Here is a 22,361-nt window from a genome sequence, read left to right as displayed (position 1 = left end):
GTGTTTGCCTTCCTCCTGCTCTACAGGAGAAGAAACAGGAGAAAGGAGTGAAAGAAGTTAGTGCCAGTTGTTTACCTAGAATTCACTGGCTTGAGAAGTCTCTGAGATACCTGGGAGAAGAGGCTGTCCTTACTCCACTATGTGAGGGTGTTTGAAGTGTGAAATTCACCTTTCATCAGAGATTTTTGCAGTTGGTTATAGTTTGTGCAAAAATACACCTTCTTTCTCTAGAGATCTTTTCTGCATCTGTCAAAATGCCAGTGGTATCTGACCTTTGGTTTGGGAGGCTGCTCATACCTGTAGCTGTGGCTTGGTAAGACATGGCTTGCCCATTGACTCTCTACTAGGGTTTGATGTTCGTCTTCCCTTTGCAGTGCTTTTTTCCAACCATTTGAAAAAAAAAAAAAAAAATTGGGGAAGTTCCTGCTTGGTTTGGATTTGGACACTGGCTTGGAACCTTGCTAGTTATACAGCCTTCAATAAACTAAATTCTACCTTAGTTTCTTTATTAATAAGATGGAAATGTTAGTTCTCATCTTTTCCACTTGGAGGGTGCTTCATATAAAGTGTTGAGAACAGTGCCTGACTTGTAGTAGCTACCCTGTCATCACTGGATGGAGTCATTACTTCCACTACTGTTCCTCCTGGTGTTTCCCTGTGTGCTGAGATGCCCATTACTATCACTCCCTCCGGAACTTTGCAATCTTTCACACAGTTCTTACCTTGTATCTAAAGAATGTCCTCAGTGAAAGGAGCACTGAAGATGAATGGAGGTAGATATTAATCCATCAATAAGCAATATTCCAACTAACAGATAAAGCACTAATTAATAACATCTGTCAGTATTGCCATTATTAATATTGTTTTAGAAATTCATAGGAATTTCAGTAATTACACACACACAAAGGAGAACAAATTTAGCATTATACAGACATTGTGAATTTATATTTAGAACTCCCAGTAGCATCAATTGCAAACCTATTAAATTTAGATAATCAGCAAGATGATTTGAAACTGTAAATTTTCAAAGAAATAGTGTTTTTCTTGAATATCATAAATAAACAGCAAGGAAATATAATATGGCGAAGGTTAGAAAGAATGTAAACCAAAATATTAGCACTTATTTTTGATGATTTGTGGGAATATACCTGATCTTTTAAATTAAAAGAACTCTATTGTTTATTTAGTGCTTATTATGTGCTGTGAATTGTGTTAAATATTTGGGGTGTTTTAAAAATAACTGTTGGCTTTACACTTCATTTGTATTCTGACCAAATATTTTCATTAATCCCCTTTGAGATCCGTAAAGCCTTTCTGAGTTTTGTTTGTGAATTCTAATGCATCTAAAGATTATAATTGTAAAAAACTACATTCCAATGGCACATATTGTATTTTGCCGTTTCTTATATTTGCCGCTTAAAACTGTAAATATGTGGAGAATAGATTTGATCATAGGACTGAAGTTAAACTGCTCTCAATTTAGGAATCAACTTTTTAAAATCCTCTTCTTTTTCTGGGGAAAATAAAAGCTGATATTTTCTATATTTGTAATAAGGAAACTTTACAAAAACTTTTCCAGGAAATTTAGGCATGCAACACATTCAATTGACCAAGGAATCATATACTAAATAAAAGAGTGTTTGGTTTTTGTCTGTAGAAATGAAGAGGTTATATTTTAGGTCTTTTTAAAACTTCTGTACATTTTTATGGGATTCACTGTGATAATTCAATGCATATATACTATGTGTAATAAGCCAGGACAATTTACATTTCTGTCTTCTTAAACAGGTATTTTTCTTTGTGTTAGGATCTTTTAAAATCTTTGAGGTTTTTTTAAAAATAAAATAATATAAAATAATAAAATAAATTTATATTGTAAATTGCTACGAACCATAGTCACCCTAATGTTCTGTAGAATATTACTATTGTTCTTTCCTAACTGTATATTAGTGCCTGTTTCTTCTACCTTTCCTGGCCTCTAGTGACCACTATCTTTTGTCTGTTTCTATGAAATTACTTAAGAGGGAGTCTGAGTGGACTGCAGAATTTCACTGATGGATAATGGTCATCTTTTGAGGATATTTACTTTTAGATGTGATCTCAGTAGGAAGTGGCTTTTGAATATCACACATTTCCTTCTAGATGTGGAATTTATTTACTGGTTGCAGGTTAAAACACATTGAACACAAATCTAAATGCCTCTTACTTATCTGCCTTCCATGCATCTGCAGGCTGTTCTTAAAGTGATCATGTTATCATGAGCAACATGATTATGACTCTTGAATTATGGTTATTGCCACTGAGAAAAAGTGGGTCACTAAGATTGAGTGGCTACTTTTAGTCCCTGTCTCAGGGTTCCTCTGTGACTCTCCACCCCCTTATACCCTTCAAGCTGTTAGTCTTAATTGCCCTCATGTAGATTCCTTTCTGTGACTTTCTCTGGGCTTCTGTCACCTTTCTTGGTAATCCAGTAGCCTAGTTCTGGGATCCAGCAGCCCCATTTCCTGTTTATGCTTTGTGAAGCATCTCCTGAAAAACTTAATCAAATACAGTTATCTGGAATATCAGCTAATTGTGAGCTGTATACCATATTTTCATGTCTTATTTTCTCCAGTCCTGCTTTCTCCGTGCATTATCTTGATCTGGGTAAAACCTGTGGCAACATCCAAATTGTAGACTACAATTAATTTCAATACTGAAAGCTAAGAGCCAGGGTCAAGGAAATGACTAATTGTTGGGAGATATTTTCCTATTCACCCTAATACATTTAACATGTGTTTTCATTAGTTCATCATATTGTACTTTCTACTACTTGTAAATGTAATTTCTGAGAATAGATTATATTTTATAATTTTATTTTATAATACTATATTTTATATTTTTATAACAGTTCAATATTGAATTGAATAATTTTATAAGTAATAGTATTTAGATGATCAGAATTATAATCCAAGCATTTTCTATAGAAATATGCATGTGTATATATTTTATGGCAAAGTTATAACCAATCCTTTGTAGATTAAGTAGCATTAGAAATGCTTTTGATGGGCTAGGCTCTCCACTATACTTTAATCTATTGTGAATTATGTTTGTATCTTCAGAAAAGGCCCAAAGTCACTTAAAAAAAATAGGTACGGTTTGTTATTCGATGTTAGAAGAATACTAGGAAGTTATATTCAAGTCATTTTTTTTAAGATAATTTTCTTTTTGGATGACCTAACAAGACTGTTGATGTCATCCATCTCATCTTGAGCAGTTTATATAAAACTCTACTTCTCATAAGAAATTTCTCTGTTTGTTTTTTCAGCATGCTAAATAACTATCTGAAACAATTGTCGATTAAGGGGGGGATACTTTTATGTCACCAATCTCCTATGACACTTTTTTCTTTTCCTTTGTACATTTGATTTGACATTTCTTACTGTAATATCTTTGGGTCTCTTAATTCCCTCAGCATTAGTTCAAATAATTGTGACATTCTATGTTGTTTCTTAAAATATGCTTTGTTGTTATCAATTAATAGCATTGAATATTTAGCTTATTTACATGAATGAACTATCAAAATAACTTACCATTGGTTATTAGCCTAAAGTTTGAACTGTGAGCAATTTTGCTGTCAGTCCCTCTTAAAGGCTGAAGGGAGTCCTGTTACCTACGGTATCTTTGAAGCTGATAAATATATATCTATATCTATATCTATCTATCTATCTATCTATCTATCTATCTATCTATCTATCTATCTATATATATATATAGTGGGGGGGGTAGGGGGATGGGAGGTAGACCTAGTTTTTTTTTTTTTTTTTTTTTTTTTGTGGGACTCAGGACTGCACATATGCCAACATTTATGTAGGGTAGATTACAGACATGAAATGTTTGATTTAAAGTGCAAGTGCAATAAAAACCTGGAACAGAAAATGACCCTAAGAAGCAAAGTCTCCATTGTCCTTCTATTATTTCTATTTCTGCTTAGCCTTACATAAAGTCGGTACTCTTTTTGCAAATGTTAAGAACTCCTCATTTTTGTTTCAATTTCCCCTTATATGAGTAATAAAGTGGAGAGACTTTCCCTATGTTTATTAAAATATTAGTTAGACACATTCAAAAATAATTACTTGCCAGTATGGCCTTTCTAGAAAGACACTAAAATAATATATTTTACTTTATCTATTTCTGAAGATTTGAAAATACCCCAATATAGCTATGGCTTGAGGTAAGGAGTGGGACATGAAAACCATCACACTGTGGAGACACCAGACTTCAAATGCGATCTTCATACTCCTGTGGCTTTCATCTATTATTCAAATTGTATTTGCCAGCTTCTCCCTTCATATAGGAAATTTAAAATACTTCCAGGTTTTTATGTCTGTTTTTGAAGAAACGCATTTGCCTTTTTCCAGTAAACTTTACAATTTGATAGATTTAAAGTTGGTTCTTATGTTTTAGGGCAAATGCTAGAGGGAAAAATTAAAAAAAAAATATTGAAGAATGAGTTATAATGTATCAGCCAATCATCTAAACTTGGTGAGGCAAGGGTATTCCAAGTATATTGGTATTTTTATGCTACTGTTTTTGGGAACCCTGAGCCTTGATCTGCAGGAGTTTGCAGCAAAAGAAAGTTAACTTCTATTCGCTATTAAATTATTCCTCCAGCTCTAGATCTCTTTTCCATACCGAATCTCTTTTTTTCTTTTTGTATTTTTCCCATGAAATCTTAATAGAAGCAGATCCAGAATCTTTAAAATACTTTCATGTAAGAATAGTTGAATTGTGGTAGTTTGCAGTTTAGAAGTTCTACCAGGGAGTAGAGTTGGTAGTGACCTCTCTTTCTGAATTTATTTTCACTTCACTGTTTTACCTTTCACAAGTGCTCAGGAGTGATGGATATTATACTGTAAACTCATCTGCTCTTTTCTAATCCACCAAATTATTGATCAATTTACATTTAAAATCTCATATAAATATAGAACAATAATATCACCCATATGTTTTTCTAACTGAAATCTTCACTTAATGATTGCCCAGATGTATACAGCACTTAACTCCTATGTCATAGGATATTCTGGACAGATTTTCAAATTAATTGGCACACCATTCCTAAGTAGTCATTGGAAGTAGAGATGAGAAAGTAAGGAGAAATGGTTTATTTATTGGTATAGAAATGAGAAAACAAATACCCAGGCAGACCTAAATCTTGGTGAGGCCCAATGTCAAACCTTTCTCACCATTCCACCAGTGAAACTCTCTGTTAGGTTAGAATGGTCATTGACTTAAGTGCTACTTATGTGTTTGTCTGTAACAGTGCTTTTTGCCACTGAGAAATCTTTATTTTTTGAGCAGTTCCACTAAATGTTAGCCATATGTACTTACTGAGAGAGGACTATGAGGAGAGAGTTGGGATCTGGCTTCTTGTATGAGTGGCTTGTTGGCTGTGGATCTGGTAGAAGGCCAAGCTGTCCTAAATGATGGCTGGAAGAGAAGAACTGGTTAATATAGACAGTAGAAAAATACTGGTTGAAATGATGATGTTTCCCAATTTTCATACTTACTAAAGAAACATTAACTCTTTACTATTGAGAATAAGTTTAAAGAGCTATGAAAATTCAGACACTGGCCTATATTATCTTCTACATTAATCACATCCAAAACATTTGGATAGGAAGGCGTTTTTATATTAAGGAAAAATATGGAAAGAGTTTCCTTTTTAACTTTTGAGTTTTTTTTTTCTTAATTATTACCTAAATTATATCTCTTTCCTTGAATTATATTTAAAAGTCTTAACTGAATTTTTGACTTTCTTAAAATGTACTTGAGCATGTTAGAATTTCTTCATCAATCTGATAAGTAACTTCAAATCTAAAGCCTCAGAGCGGCGTCTTTGCCCCTTTTCTAGGAGGTTGGGTCATAGAGTTTGTTTTACATGGCTTCAGCCTTTCACAGAATTCCCTTCACTAATGAAAAATGATCCATCACCCGCCATACTTGATCTAAGTCAGGAGCAACTGCTGAAATAAGCCAGAACGTGTCTGATATGGGTGAAGTGGAGCCCACCAGTAATCCCTTCAGAGAAACAAAACAAAGAGAAGTTTAAATGTGAGCTTGGGTGGTTTCCAATTTTACCAAAATGTAAATATGACTTCAGTTGGGAATTTTATTTTTCACTACATTTACTCTCAATTACTTTGTTCAGTGGGTTTCTCAGATTGTGTATCTAACACTAAGCAAAAGTGTTGAGCTTTTACTGGAATATAGAAAAAGAAAAAGAAACTTGTGTATATACACTCACTAATGTTCTTTGGGAAAATACCTGTTATCTTATTCTACAGTTAGTGTAAGGACAGTAATGAAAAAAAAATTGTTTTCACCTTTTAAATGTTTTTATATTAATGTTTTTAAACACAGTAAAATAACTCATTTACGCATGTTTTGGGGAAGATGTGTTGAAAAGTGAAGCTTGCCAAGCAATATCAAGAGGGCAATGTTATTATCATATGAAAATTTGACCTTCAGTCAACCTGTTTAAATAAAATTATTTGCTAAAAATACTAATCAACTAGACTTTTATGACTTTATTCAAGAAAGACCCTTTCCCATTTTTTGACATCAAGAATGCCTGGGAGAATTTGACATGTGATGTGGTTCAAAGTTCACTACATTTTATCCTCAAAGGATGAAGTAACATTGTGCTCTTGCATACGTGGAATGGGAAATGTGCTTTTTGTTGGATAATATTTTGGGGCTGAGTCCATGGGAGGGGCCTCTACTGGATGATTCTGAAAATGTCTAATTCTGCCTTATTTTGGGGAGCCATTTAGTGTAATGATTAAGAGTAAAGAACTTGTGGTGCCTAGATTCAGATTCTCACTTTGATACTTTCTTGCTTTGTGACCATAGGCAATTCTAATTTTTCCTACTCTGAGACACTTTTCGTTAATACATTCCTTTTACATTTTAATAAACCTCTTTTCATCTGTGAAATCATTTCTAAGGCTATTTGGCATGAAATCACCCATTAGCTCCATAATGAGGTTGGATGAAGTCACATATATACTGTCGGGGCTGACCATGTCTCAGAGTCTTATTTCTGGATTCCAATTTGTGTGTGAGACCTGAAAATTAGAAAGAAATTAGAAAGAAATTTGGATTGCTCACACCTGTCTTCTGGGTTTGCTCTTGCAGTGGACATGTGGTTATATGTATTTGAGAGAAAATGCAGATAACCTGGCTTTTTATTTTCTTTTAATATCTGCTTACCTCAATCACATAGCTAGTCTTCGTTTTATGTGAGTTATGGAAAGAATGCTGAACTTAGCAACCCATACTAGGAGAAAATTTGCATGGTCCTGTGCATGTATTTGCAGAGTTACAAGGTCCATATATTTTCCTTTGTAGGCTTATGGGTTTAAAGTCTTTGGACTAGAGGACCTTGAAAGTGTCTCCAGCTCTCTCACAGTCTCTAGGTTTCTGACTTGTACTACTGTGCAGCTTCTCTTTCACTTAGGATTTAGCTATTAAATATGTGCATGGGATCCAAACTGTAATATGATAGCACATATACAGGACAAACCATGAAAAAAATGTACATGAAAAATAATAAATTTTCTTTTACAAAAACGTGTTAGTGTAAATAGTCTTACATGCATTATGGCTATTCCTTACATCATTGCACTGTAGCTATTATTGTCTTGATTTTACTAGGGAGGAAATTGAAATTCCCAGAAGTAAAATAGCAAAGCTAGGTATGTATTTAGCAATTACCTCATGCTGTGTCGAGATACATATATACTTTTCTACCATGTAAGTGGATAGCATGTACCAGTTCCTTAAAATTCCTTAAGTTTTTATTAATTGAGGTACAGGAAGTTTTGATATTACTTTTCTGGAAAGATGGAGGATATAAAATTGGTCTTCATGTTCTTATTCCATTCAGTTTTATTGAAGGAAAATTATTTAAAATATAACATTTGCTTTGTCTCATAGACAATTTGAATAGAAGCCTTACCAGCTAACTAATCTTAGATTACATATATTAAACATATATTCTTGGCTAGAGATGGAATTATAGGGATGAACAATTAGATAATTAATGAGAGTGTTCGAAGTGATTTCTTCTCTCATCATTAAGATTTATTGTTACCTATCAACAAATGATGGGTCTGAATTTCCACAAATGTGTACCTAGTCCTTTTTCTTTTGTGAAGTTGCTAGACTCTAATAATATTCTCACATACTAATAAATTACTAGCAGTGTAAAGGATTTTATTCTGGGTCTGAATTGATAACCTTTTATTCATGGATTTTCTTAATTTTCTTCCAGTAGATCCTTTTTGGTATTGCACTAGAACAATATATTATGATCAGTGATTTATCCATGTGCATTTAAAGGCATTTGAATCTACTTAGCTGTTTTCCCCCTGTATTTCAATTCCAGTATTTCAATATTCTTTTTTATTCATTGAGTAAAAGTGTTGCTTATCTTTATAGGAGATGCATACACCTAAACATTGATTGTATATGTCAACTCTTATTTTGTACTGTCAACAGAAGTATAGAGTTAAAAGAGAAAAAAATCTATTAAAATATCCCATTGTATTTTATAGGAATATGAACTTTACTTAAAAGCATGAATTTCTATACTTTTCTCAATAATGTGTTTTTCTGCAAATAAACTATATTCACTCAAATTATAAATGGAACTACATTTAAGATATTCAGTAATAGCTGAATATCTTTTGAAATTTTTGGTGAAATATTTGCTTCTTGATATGTTTTGGAGGCTATAGCAGTATATTTATATTAGGAACTCAGATTAGCATAACTAAAGAGGACTCATTTGAAGTTAGTTTAACTCAATATTTTTTATGTCTAATGAGGTATATCTTAATTTTTCTCTATGTTCTACATGGGAGGAAGATCATTCTAAATTTGATTACTACTTAAAAGTTCAAATTTGTATATTAAAGCTTAATTCACATTAGAAGTTTAACTAGTTCAGTTTTAAGAGTCATCTAACAACTGTGCTAAAGATGTACTTGCCAACATGTTTGGTCCAGGACTTTCTTACTTTTTAAAGTCTGATATATTCCACACGATATAAGAAATTAAGAAAATGTTCTATATATTTAGTTAAATGAAACTTGTTTCAGTATAGAATCACAAAAGATAACTATTTTTTCTTGCAATTATATGCAGTCAGAAGATTACAGATGTGTAAAGGAGAATGTGGAAGATTCTAGCACACTATTTTTTTATCTTTTTTTTTTTTAATTTTTTATTGTGGGTTGTTCAAAACATTACAAATTTCTTGACATATCATATTCGACACTTTGATTCAAGTGGGTTATGAACTCCCACCTTCACCCCATACACAGATTGCAGAATCACATCAGTTACACATCCATTGATTTACAAATTGCCATCCTAGTGTCTGTTGTGCTCTGCTGCCTTTCCCATCCTCCACCCTCCCCCCNAGATCAGGAACACGTATAGACAGGACTGTATGTAGCATAGAAGGCTTTCTATTTAAGCTTTCTAGTGAGTCTTAAATATCAGTAGAGAGAGTGAATGATGGAATTAATTCAAGATATATTCTACATGCTGTCTATTGTAAGGTTGAATCCAAATATCTACTTCCATTTTCCTCCATTCCACTTTCTATTCTTCTACACGTGACAGCTACTGATGTTATTATTAAGTATGGTTTATTTTATTTTTTTCTGCTACCAGGGATTGACCCAGGGATGCTTAACTACTGAGCCATGTCCCCAGCCCTTTATATGTTTTATTTTGAGTTGTTATCATTAATTTTAAATGAGGCTTGAATTGTGCCATATTCTGGGTATAAATCTTTCAGTGCTTTCAATACAACTGACGAGGAAACATTAAACTCCATTTATGACATTTAAAATCTTCCTTGTTTAGATTTGTTTCTGCCGCATTCCCTCCATACTTTTCATGTTCATTATAGAGAATTATTTGAGATTCGCTACTATCTCATGCTGCTTTAGCCTTCTCTGACATTTCTTTTTGCCTTTCCTTTGGTTGCAATCCTGTTTCCATTCTAGCTTTGGTTTTCTTGGCACATTCTTACTCACCTTCATTAGGGGTAACTCAGTAAAGTCTTCCTCAACATACTAGGTACAGGTATCTACTTCTCATTTGCTCTTTAGAATTCCAATCACACTGTTATCCCACATAACCACTGTTTGGTTCATTGTTTTTAGTTTTTATACTCCCTATCTTCTACTACACTGTTTTATTCCTTAACCTTGAGATATACTGTTGTTTACAAAAGCAATTGGAAAAACCTCTTACCAAAGAAAGATTTAGAAATATGTTATACATGTGGTGAAGAGTTCTATGGCTACCCTTGGATTAGAATTCATTGTAAATTATAGATTAAAACTTATCTTTTAACATGTTATTTTCATGCAAGTCAAGAAGACCAGCAAGGACTTTCAAGACACTCTTGATATGTTTCTGGAATGATGTGCAATTTATTTCATACATCTATTCTTAGGTGTTATTGTTAATCAGAATGCTGGAGTCTAAAATTTATAGAGGCTCTGAAGGACAGCAATTAAGGCCATTTGTCTTCCAAATGAGGCAATATGGGTTCCACTGGTAGTTTAAATTACATTAGGGTACTCTTACCAATATAAAGGTAATGGGGCCCCTGAAGGCATGTGTTGGAAAGCAATAAGTCACTTTAGGGATGTGATAACAAATAATATTTTTGAGAAAAACTTTTCCCTTGGTGTATGAATTTGTGTTTTCTTGTAACCTTTTTTAACTGATTAATTTTAAATTAAAAAAATACATCATTTTTCATGAAAGCATTTATAAAAAAAATATATTGCATATTTAAAGGACAGTATTAAGTTTTTAAGCTGCTGGACTTTGGGTTATTTTAAAGGAATGGTGTGTTCATAAGAGGAATTCACGGATAGGCACTTTTGCTTTTGAAAAAGGTTTTAGGTCTGTGGTGTCATCTGGACACCTCTGATGTACTGTTTTGACTTTGATGCTGCCTTTTCTCTGTCATTGGTGAGGAATGTGACTTTCATTCATACTCAAAGGGCCAAATTTTTGATGAGCACAGTGAGAAGAATTTAAAGGCCCAAGGTTTACCATCCCTTAGCCTGTTGTTGCTGGTCCAAGAATTTGTTGAGTCTCTTCACACAGATCCCCATGGAAACCAAAAATACAAGCTACTTGAAAGGAATCAGGTTATTGGTTTTTCTCATTAAAGCCACTGCTGGATTTTTATTAGTTCTAATTTATTTTCTTTCAAGATTAGACATATAGGCCAGTTCTTATTTTCATGATTTAAATTCACAAAATATTTTGACTTGTGTGTGCCTGTATAAAGTAGTCATTCTACTTCTGCCATACAATTACCCTTAAAAATAAAACCAGAAAAAAAAAATGCTGACATAAATGGGGGGAAAAAATCAGGTTATTAAATAAAGTGGAAGCAATGATTAGCAACTAACTTGAGTGAATTTGTGCTTCAGTCCCCCTACATTTAAATCATCTTTCTGTATGAAAATAATTTAAATAATTATGGGAGAGTATTTCTCAGACCTCAACTGCTTTAGACTCTATTTATAAAGTTCAATTTGTCTCATTGCCTATTATGAGCAGATTTTATAGTTATTTTTAATAATTAATTAATTAATTTATTCATTCTAATTAGGTATATATGACAGCAATATGAATTTTGATTCATTGTACACAAATGGAACACAACTTTTTATTCTCTGGTTGTACACAATGTAGTCTTGCACCATAGATGTTGTCACACATGTATCTAGGGTAATGATGTCCATCTCATTTCACATCTTTCCTGCCCCTATGTTCCCTCCTCTCCCCTGTCTTCCCTTTGCCCAATCACAGTTCCTCAATTTTTTACATTCTCCCCGCCAACCCCATTACGAGTCAGTATCCACTTATCAGAGAGAACATTCCACCTTTGGTTTTTTGGAATCAGCTTATTTCGCTTAGCATGATATTCTCCAACTCCATCCATTTACCTGCAAAATGCCTTAATTTTATTCTCTTTTAATGCTGAGTAATATTCCATTGTGTATATATACCCCAGTTTCTTTATCCATTCATATATTGAAGGGCATTTAGGTTGGTACCACAGTTTAGTTATTGAGCTGCTATAAACATTGGTATAAACATTGATGTGGCTTTGCTACTGTAGTATGCTTGGTCTTTGGGTATAGACCAAGGAGCAAGATAGCTGGTGGTTCAATTTCAAGTTTTCTAAGGAATTTCTATACTGCTTTCCAGTTTAGTTGCACCAAAAGCAAGGGATGTGTTAAGATGTATACATTGACTTCACCTATTTGGACAAGCATTACAAAGAAAGACAATTTTCACTATTCCTTCTTCTCCTCTCCACAAAAGTTGTTAAACATTATTTAGATTTTAGGTGGTTTATATATTTCAGGAAATTCTTTTTACCATCCTCATGCAGTTATTCATATAACCATATGTTCTATTTTTAAAAATAACTCAAAAGTTGTGCTTCAACCTTCTTTCTGGGGCTCAAACTGTTTTTTTAATTTAAACAAAATATACTGATAGACACTTATTTTTATGTAGAAATTTAAAGAGAATAATAATAAGTAGGAGGACCATTTATTATTATGATTATGTGTATCACATCAAGTATTTCAATGTAGTGTTTGCTGCTCCATGTTTAGAACACGTGTTTGGAATATTACACTGGTTCTCTTTTCTGTTTCCAGGTGGCTGTACTTTTGATGATGGTCCAGGAGCCTGTGATTACCACCAGGATCTCTATGATGATTTCGAATGGGTACATGTTAGTGCTCAAGAGCCCCATTACCTGCCACCTGAAATGCCTCAAGGTAAGAATCATTCTCTCTCTCTCTTTTTAAATTTGAAAAGTATTTTTGTTAGTGTATTATAGCTATACATAAAATTGGGGTTCATTTTGACATAATCATACATGCATGGAATATAATTTGCTCATTTTCCTCCCAAGTACTCCCTCTTGAGAACCATTTTATTTACTTAGCCATGGGGAAATGGCTTCAGAGTATGTAGCATTTTCATATTTTAGAAATAACTATAATAATTTTTTGTTATAATAAGCAAATTTATTATATTTCTTGGTGACATATATTAGTCTTAAACTATTATTTGCATTTCCCTTAGTCACTTTCTCTATCCATATATTCTTCAAAATTTCTCATTATACCTTTCTTATCTCTGTCTTTGCAAAAAAAAAAAAAATTGCTTTTTTTCTACTTAATATGAAATAAAAATGACAAACCAAAAAATAAAAACATAAAAAGCAGAACAATAAAAAAGACTACTGAAAAAAATCTTACACTTGGATTGATTCATTTGATACTTATTCAATAAAATTACCAATTTGATTCAGTTATACTGAGTGGAAGGGCTTCCGTTCCATGGTTGGGAGAGAGACTGTCTCACGCTCCTGCTGATCATGAGCAAACCAGTGGCTCTGATGGAGGAGCATCTTAGAGACAAAAATTATCAAATGGAAAGCCTTTTTTCCCAGAGAATAACATAGAAATAGTGCTGAAACCTATTCATTGGTTTTGCTAAGATCTTGTTATATCCTTTGATTTTGTGGAATGAATACATCTTCTTTTTTTTTTTTTATTTTTTGGGTGAGAACAAAGTAATGGAGTAATGCATCTTCTGATTGTTTTCTCTTACTTGTGAAAACCACATTAATAGAAGACATCTATCTATCTATCTATCTATCTATCTATCTATATATATATATATATAATTTTATACAATGCTGGATTCATATTTGTGCTTTCAGTTCAACATAATAATTTGGAAATAATATGGGTCCTGTGTTTAGCAACAACTTGTTTAATTACAAAAATCAAAAATATAAACAGGAATTTCAAAATTGCAGTGGTAAAGAGAAGAAACTACCCAATTTTTAAAAAGAAACAAATATCATATATACTTATATATCATATAATAATGTGTGTATAAAATATAATATGTAACTATATTATTGTATATAATCAATTGATATTCTGATTTTCTATTACTAACAACTTTATAAAAATACATTTTTAGTATTTTATTACAATTAAATAAAATAGTTTAAAAATTATTTTTTTCTCCCAATTCAGAAAGTCCTTCCTAAACTGAGTATGAATTTTAGATAGGCAATTTTAAACATAACAATTAGTAGTGAAAATATCAATTCCAGTGATGGACAAAAATCCCTTTTACCACCATCATCCCTGAACTTGATAATTAGTATGATTCATAAAATACAAAGAAAGAAATATCAACATATCACAAGAATGTAAAGCAAATAAAGGAAAGTCTAAAAGTTATATTTCCATATTTTGTGTTATAAATGAATATAGTATATGTGTCCTTTAAAAGTGTTGTTTTTAATTAATTATTTTTTGGGGTGTGTGTAATAATTGTATTTAGCAGTGGGATTCATTTTAACATGTTTGTACATGTACGTAACAATTTGGCCAATTTTCTTCCCCTTTCTCTCCTCCTAACCTTCTTCCTCTACTCTAATGCTTTGTGTCTTTTTTATTTTCATGAGATCCACTCCCCCCACCCCCACATTTTTTTCTTGAAAAAATTTTTATAAGTCTACACTATAGTATGTACATGGATTAAATCTGCTGCTTATTCTGAATTGTCACTTCCCATGGCTGATTAGACAAATGGTTATTTCTGAGGCTGGAATGAGCCATAATTTCCTTTGCAGAGGAATAAAATGATACTTTGTGCTTGACATCCTTTTCTTCTTGTGTTTGACCCCTATATCTTCAGCAGACTCATTTAGTGTTCTGCATAAGTTTGTATTTTTCTTTCAAAGGTACATAACCTTATTTTGCTGGTGCATTTTAATTAAAGAAACAACTGCAATTTTTGGCCTGAATTTTCTCTGTGATATATTTAGACTGAATTTTTCATGTAAAATTAAAGAGGGTGGGCTGGAATGCACACATTTTGACTGTTTATCATCAGAGAATAATCAGAAAGACGTTGATTTATGGAAATGTTACCATTGTTAATTACCATTGATGGTGGATAATGAAGAGCTGAAGAGATATTGCTCAGATGACCTTGTTGGCTCACCTTTGATGCACAACCTAATTGGTGGTTACAATAAAATATGATATGCACAGAAAATGAAAGTGTTTGAAATTCAGCCAGATTGACCAATTAATAGGACATTAAGTAATTAATCACTCAAAGGAGGGAAAAAAGGTCATGGCACTTTATTTTTTCCTGAGTATAACTGTGTTTAGTTCTGAAGAGAGTTGAGAGAAAACACCATATTTATTTTCTTTATAGAAAATGCTGTTTTATTCATTTTCCTTATGATATTTCTTCAAAGTGCTGAATGAACATTATCTGCCATAAACTGGCGCAAAGGAGACATTTAGACTTTTCCTATTAAAGTTTTATGAATGATCCTTTTATTTTCCAATGTATAGACAGGTAGGCTTCCTTCTTTTGTCTACTTAAAAGTCACACACAAGCACTCAAACAAACCAAAATCCCAAGCTTCAGTAACCACTATAGCAGGAAGGTTGGCTCTCTGACATGAACTTGTTATTGAGCTCTATGCAGTACTTGGACATTGCTAATCCATTTCTGTTAATTGACTTTTTGGACTAGATGCCAAGAGGGGAAGAAGAAATGTAGGGTGAATAAATAATTTAGAATGATACAAGAAGGAGTATGTGTTGAAGAGTAGAGAAAGGAGGAAAATAATGTCTCCACATGGAAAGATACCGTACTATCAAAAATTGCTTATAACACTCTGCAGCAGTTGCCACATATTACTTTTGTTAGATGACAATGATGGCTAACAGGCCTGCTAAATATATTTAATAACAGCATGCCAAAGAATGAGCACTTTGTGAAAGAGTCTTAACACCTAAAAATGACTTGAAAATCTGAGCACCTATTCAACTTAGTCATCAAGGAAATGCAAATTAAAGTCATAATGAGAAACTGCTGCAAACGTGATATCAGGTGTTGGTGAGAATGTAGAGCAAGCAAAACCCACATAGACTATGATTGGATGTAAATCCTTACAACTACTTTGTACAGCCTGCTGACCTGCTAATTCATTTTTGGGTATAAGCCCAGCAGAATTGAGTGCTCATACTCCCCAAAAGACACATGTAGGAATATTTACAGCATCAGCATTCATAATGGACACAAGCTGAAAACAACTTGAACAGCAGTGCAATAGACAAATAAATGATGGGATATTCATATGGTGGAATCTTACTCCACAATGAACATAGACTATTGATATACACAACGATGTGAATGAATGTCACAGCTACAGGCTCCTGGGAATAATACCAGACACAAGAGTATGTGTTATGTTTACATAAATTTCAAAATGAGGTAAAAGTAACTGTTGAGTTGGAAATCACGGTGTTATTACCTATGGGAGGGCCTAGGGAGATGGTCTGAAGGTGAGTTGTGTAGTATTCTGTATGTATCTTATAAGTTAATAAAAGGTAACAAAATCAGTGCTCACAAATATACTACTGGAAAACTAAACTAATTAAAATTTTACAGATTAGAATAAAAGATGCATAACATGAGACCTCAGATGGGATCAAATTCTTCTTTTCCCACCATCCTGGATCCCTCTAATCCCTCTATTCCTCTAGACACACACATTCTCTCTCTCTCTCTCTCTCTCTCTCTCTCTCTCTTCTCTCGCTTTCTGTTCTTTGACATTTTCTGGCCTTTTAATGTTCCCTTACCTCTGCTTAGATATTTCTTTGTCCACTTATCCATTGACCAAACTCTTACCTATTATTGCTATGTCCACACAAGTTCCCACTGCTTTGGGAAGATTTTCCTGACTGGCTTAGAACTCTTAATTTTATTTTATTCTTATAACCACATATATACTTGGCTGTACTATACTTTGTATATAATTAAATTGCTGATGTTATATTATCAGTTTTATATTTTTTTACTAGACTATAATGTCCTCATGAGTATAGATCTCATTTCAAAAATTTTAATTTTTCCAATACACTATTTTGCTTAGAAAAAAATGTCAACTCTTTTAATATCAGATTTAAAATATTTTGGTCCTTGTTTGAATAGTAAAGCTGGTTTTCTCTGGATTAAAAAATTAATTGAATAAAATCCCCCTTTTCTCAAATATGATATTGAGTTCACATTTGAATGCAATTAGAAGAACTTCACATAATTATTAATATTAGGCTTATTTCCTTTATAAATGGTATCACCTGTTTATTTTAGATATATTTAAATGTTACTAATACTACCCAGAAAAGGTTTTTTTTTTCATTTCTCTCTTCTCTCTGTGCTTTCTTGTCAAATTCATCCAATGTTTACTCATCAAAAATTGGATATATAAATATATAACATTAACCTACAAAGAATGAGATGTTGTATGAAAACCATCATTTGTTCTTTGATCTCAAATACATCTGGGTCTGTGATCTGGTTTGTCAAGTATTTTATGTTTATGACATCATAAAACAAATTCATCTGACCATTTTACTATATGTTCTGTTCGTGATCAGAGTGTAGGAACTGTGATTGTAATTCATCTTTCATTGTAATTATAACTGCTTTTCCTTCTTAACACGTTTTTGTAAAATGACTAATTGAATTTTAGTTTGGAGTCTCTAGAGTACTCGTTTGATGGTATTTAAAATTATGACTACATTATATTCCACCTTCAATCTGGTACTTTTACTGATAATAATGTAAATCACTGTACAGAGTTCCTAATTTAAATTACACACATTTTATATATTGTAAAATATAAAAGCCCTCGGTCATTAAATCAACCTAAAAATTGAAGTAAGAAACCATCCTGTCTTATAAAACTTAGCCAGGTGTGATTCAATAGTTTAAGACCCTCCTGGATTTCAAGTCTGTCTCTGTGTCAAGTCCCCAAACTAAAATGTAGAACACAAAATTAGATGACACAAACAAAGAAGCAAAAGAAACAATACTGTTAAGAAAGTGCCTTTTTATTAGTTTGTTACATGTAAAACTGAGTATCTTTATTTCTCTTAGATTTTAAGCATAAATTATTAGCCAGATTGCTAAAATGGGACCTGCCTTCTTCAGATATTTATTTGGTGAGATTCAGTTGCTTGTGTATTTAAGAGGGAGTGTGGTTAGGTCACATGATTTTGTACTTGGCTTTTTCTGATAGTGGTGAAAAGTAAATAAAACATTCATGTCCACAATTTGATACAGATGATAACATTTATAGGTAACACAGTTTTAGGTAAGTTTTCTATTTGATACTAGTCTCGGTATTGTAGTGGACAATTCTAATTTATATTTACATAATATTATATATATTGTGCTATACATTTTAATACCTCTGAGAAGAAATTTCAAATAAGTTTTTGACCTCTCATTTCTAATCTATAGTCTTTCTGGGAATAGTAATTGCTTATTAAAATTAGTAGATCGCTTTACTTAATATTTTCCTCACCCTATTATACACAATTGATAATGATGCATGTATTTTTTGAGAATCATATCTGCCATAAATCTCACACAGTTGAATTGACAGAATCATCTGGCAGTATATCTGCCAGAAACAAGGCATGGCAGAGAGTAAAAGGGCAAAATTATGTGCATGTAGTGTTGGTAGTGAGATGCTGAGTTTCCCACATTATGGCTGCTTTTATGTTTGAGGATAGAGACATCGGGTCAAAATGTCTCTTTTGTCATCTAATTAACATTGTCTGTTAATACAAGTAAAACTATATGTGTGAATATATGTAGTAGTATTCCTGAGGGGAACTGAGAAATGGATTGGCCCTAGGGAGAAGAAAGGAAGGGAAACAGGAAGGAGAGGGAAGAAGGGCAAGAGAAGGCTTAACCTCAGTTCATGAACACAGCAGGGTGGACCTCAAAATGCTGGGTACAGGGGAGTTAGAATCTTAGGAGTCTCAAACCACAGAAGTTTAAATCTGAAAGGATATGCTTCATTCAGCAGTTTTCACATTTCTTTTAAACAATAGAATTCTTTAGGAAAAAAAAATTCTTATTACTCAAATCTGTAAAACCAGTAACAAGGAACTAATGGTCCCATGGCCTACTTCTTTGTAACTTCCAGGACCCTGACTCTTAAATACTTCCTCTCTACCACTCCTCCTCCATCAAGGTGGCTTTTGTGAAGAAATCTTGGAGATATATGACTTTAAGGGATAGTCTGAATACAGTGATTTTGCAAACTCAAGCCCTTTCAGATAGGCATCTCTGAGAGGAGAGTTCATTGCTATTAGTTACCACTTACTGGTAGATTATTGAGTTTTGTTACAGTAGGGACATGATCTATATATTTTAATCCTCCAAAGAACCCTACAGAATAAGTGACATTTTAGAGAAAAGTGGAGTGAATACTTGCATAATGCCACACAAGGACAGAATTTGAACTTTGGTCTGTCTCATATCAGTGCCACAGTAACTTCTTACTTTATCACTGCAGTTTAGCTGACAAATTCCTTTACTTGGTTTGGACAGTTAAATCCACTATGTAATGAGCCATTTAAATTATTTAATCAAGAATGTTTTTCTACCACTTCATATAAGATGCTATTTTTTCTAGAATTTTAAAGCTTTATATATGAAATAGAATCTAAGATTCGCTGCTGTTGGAATTGCTGCTGGGTTTCAGGGTTTTCTCAGTATATACTGTTCTCCTGGGGAGATGTTCTGCCCTCTCTTTGATTTGCCTGTATGTTATTTTTAGTCATTTGATGAACATTTGCTGCATGTCTGTCTAAGCAAACCTGTAGAAACACATATATTATCTACTTTCTCATTAGAGCTTGTATGGTAGAAGAAAAAAAATCATGGACTAAAGGAATCAGACTAAAGTCTAGGGTTTGAAATAATTTTAAGACTTTGTTTGCAGTCGGGTATTTTAGGACAAGAATTATGGGCTATTTCAATGTGCTATTCCAAAACATGTTATCATGTATCTGTTGATGTTTTTGCCCTGAGCACAGAGAAGATAGTTTACTACATTTGAGTTGCTTATTAAAAATGGTGAGAGTTGGAGGCAGGGCAGGGTGAGAGAGTGAAAGGCTATAATGGACTACTTGAAGGGTGAGCCACTAAATGAAGGCTGGTTTTTAATGTAAGGACTATTACCCTTACGGACATAAATGCAGCATGAAGAATGTCTAAATTACAGAGAACAGAAATGGCATGCTGAGACAGGAATTTTCTTCTGATATTTCAGGTACATAATGTATCTAAGTTAGATATGTTCCAATATATCTCAGGGGGGAAAATAGCCAAGTATTAAAAAAAAATAGAGAAAATATATTTGTGTCAGTGCTACAGAACTTCCAAACTCCTAAATGAATTAGAGATAAGAATACAAAGTCTATACAGTCACCTTTAACATATACCATAAAATCAATACATAGTTCAAAAAAGCAAAATGACTTTCCTTGGAAGGAGAGTGACTGAAAGCACAGTTATGACCTTATATTTTGCCTTTCCAAAAATAAACATGCCTCATGATGGCTACAACCTATCTCTGTTTAAAAGCTTATTATTTTTCAAACACAAGAATGCCAAGGAAATAAGTATATCAAAAAGCAGCACAAGGAAATAATTAAATCGGGGTCACTTAAAATATAGACAGTATTAATGATCTCATATTGTTACTGTTGTGAAAAATATATAGCTATGCTATATATTTTTTTAATTTATAGTAGGTTATTATTACATGTATAAAACATTTTAAAATTTCAGAACACTGTTGGTTTTCCAACCTAATTTCCGTTGAGAGTGCTGTAGCACTGTTGTCAAGGCCTGATTTCCTCTCCTGCGCCCAGAGAGAAAAATTATTCACTAATAAATATTTCTCAGCAAAAAGTACACATTTTATATATTTAGAGCACATAATAACATAAAAAGGCTCACAACATTATGAAATCTTTACGTACCAACATAGATAGGTGTAGGTGCTGAATTATTTGCTGAAGGCTTCTGAGTGTAAAATAGGACAGTTTCACAAACTTCATTAAGTGGTTATGTACTTCAGTACAACCTTCTTTCCCCTGGTTCTTTAATATGTGCGTGTGTGTGTGTGTGTGTGTGTTTTAAAAATCCTTTTGTTGTTGTTGTTGTTTGTTGAATCTAAGGCCTCACATATTCTGTTACTGTTTTCCCTGAAGGTTCCCAGGACAGTTAGAGTATTAACATATTGCGAGGTTCTTTCTATAAACTATTTTCTTAGATACACCTTTTATATTAATTAAATGTTTCTGGATAAAATCAATATGTTATAATGTTCTTCCTATGTAACCTTTACAATGGTGTTCAGCTGTTTATAAAATACGGAGCATAACCAAGGAGCTTAATTATTTTAGTGGTTCTGGTCTGAATAAAATAAGGAAATTTATCTTTATGGTTGTCAAAAGCCCTAAAAGAAATCCCAAAGACAATTTAAAAGAAAGATTTGAAATTTTTATTTTACTGAATTTAGTAGCACATCATGCAAAGAAGGTCCAAAACAGTCACTGTAGAAGATTGGTCACTTAACTAGAATTCTGGCCTGAGTGCTGGAGAATAAGGAATAATGTCAATATTCTTACATTAGGAAAGCTAATACTTATGATAATTATATTAATATAGTAATGAATATTTTAAAAAGTTGCAGAAGGTAACAAATTTAGAAAGAAACTTGGCTCCTTCAGAAGTAATGAGTAGTATATGTCATCAATACTATAATAAAATCAATTTAGTACAGAAATAATTATTTTGGAGAGATGCAGAGTACCTTCTCAGATTAAACAGAAGATTAAGAATAATTTTTAAGGGGTAGGGATATAGCTCAGTTGGTAGAGTGCTTGCCTTGCATGCACAAGGCCCTGGGTTCAATCCTTAGAACCCCCCCCCCCCCAAAAAAAAAAAAAAAAGAATAATTTTTATTATTCTGATGTGGTGGTACAGCTACAGTGAAGGCTGAGGCAGGAGGATCAATTAAACCCAGGAGTTCCATGAGAAACAGAAACAAATTTTACAACCTCTTGTTCAAAAGAGAATACAAATGCAATCCTAAGTCCAGTATGACATTACTATAGTATTTGGCAGTTGAAAGCTTAAAAAAAAAAAAAAAAAAGATAAGCCTATAAAGCTAAGCCAACTTTGCCAAAAAGCTTTTATACACAGTTCATTGCTTTTTCAGAACTCCTCATTTGCAGGTATTTGTTCCAAGGCAAATATTTTTTTTTTTTCAAATTTCCTCAATATTGAAGTTTTGTCATTAATCTCTTTCATATTCTGAAACAACCAAACAC

General features: G+C 32.8%; 1 protein-coding gene across 20 annotated transcripts in view; it reads left to right on the top strand.

The window, feature by feature from the left end:
• Ptprk (protein tyrosine phosphatase receptor type K) overlaps positions 1 to 22,361 on the top strand; it is a 536,216-nt gene that overhangs the window by 110,077 nt on the left and 403,778 nt on the right. For 19 of the 20 annotated variants that reach the window (XM_048798085.1, XM_048798091.1, XM_048798079.1 and 16 more), the window contains one exon: positions 12,762 to 12,884. In XM_048798085.1, the coding sequence (XP_048654042.1) occupies positions 12,762 to 12,884 (123 nt within the window). Of the gene's footprint in view, positions 1 to 12,761; positions 12,885 to 17,537; positions 18,317 to 22,361 lie in introns of those variants that run through there. The other variant, XM_048798096.1, reaches the window with a different exon arrangement.

Source organism: Marmota marmota, unplaced genomic scaffold (genome assembly GCF_001458135.2).
Source record: "Marmota marmota marmota unplaced genomic scaffold, marMar, whole genome shotgun sequence".
Classification (NCBI taxonomy): Eukaryota; Metazoa; Chordata; class Mammalia; order Rodentia; family Sciuridae; genus Marmota; species Marmota marmota.
The sequence above is the reverse complement of the archived record's forward strand: the minus strand, read 5'-3'. Positions and strand labels throughout refer to the sequence as shown.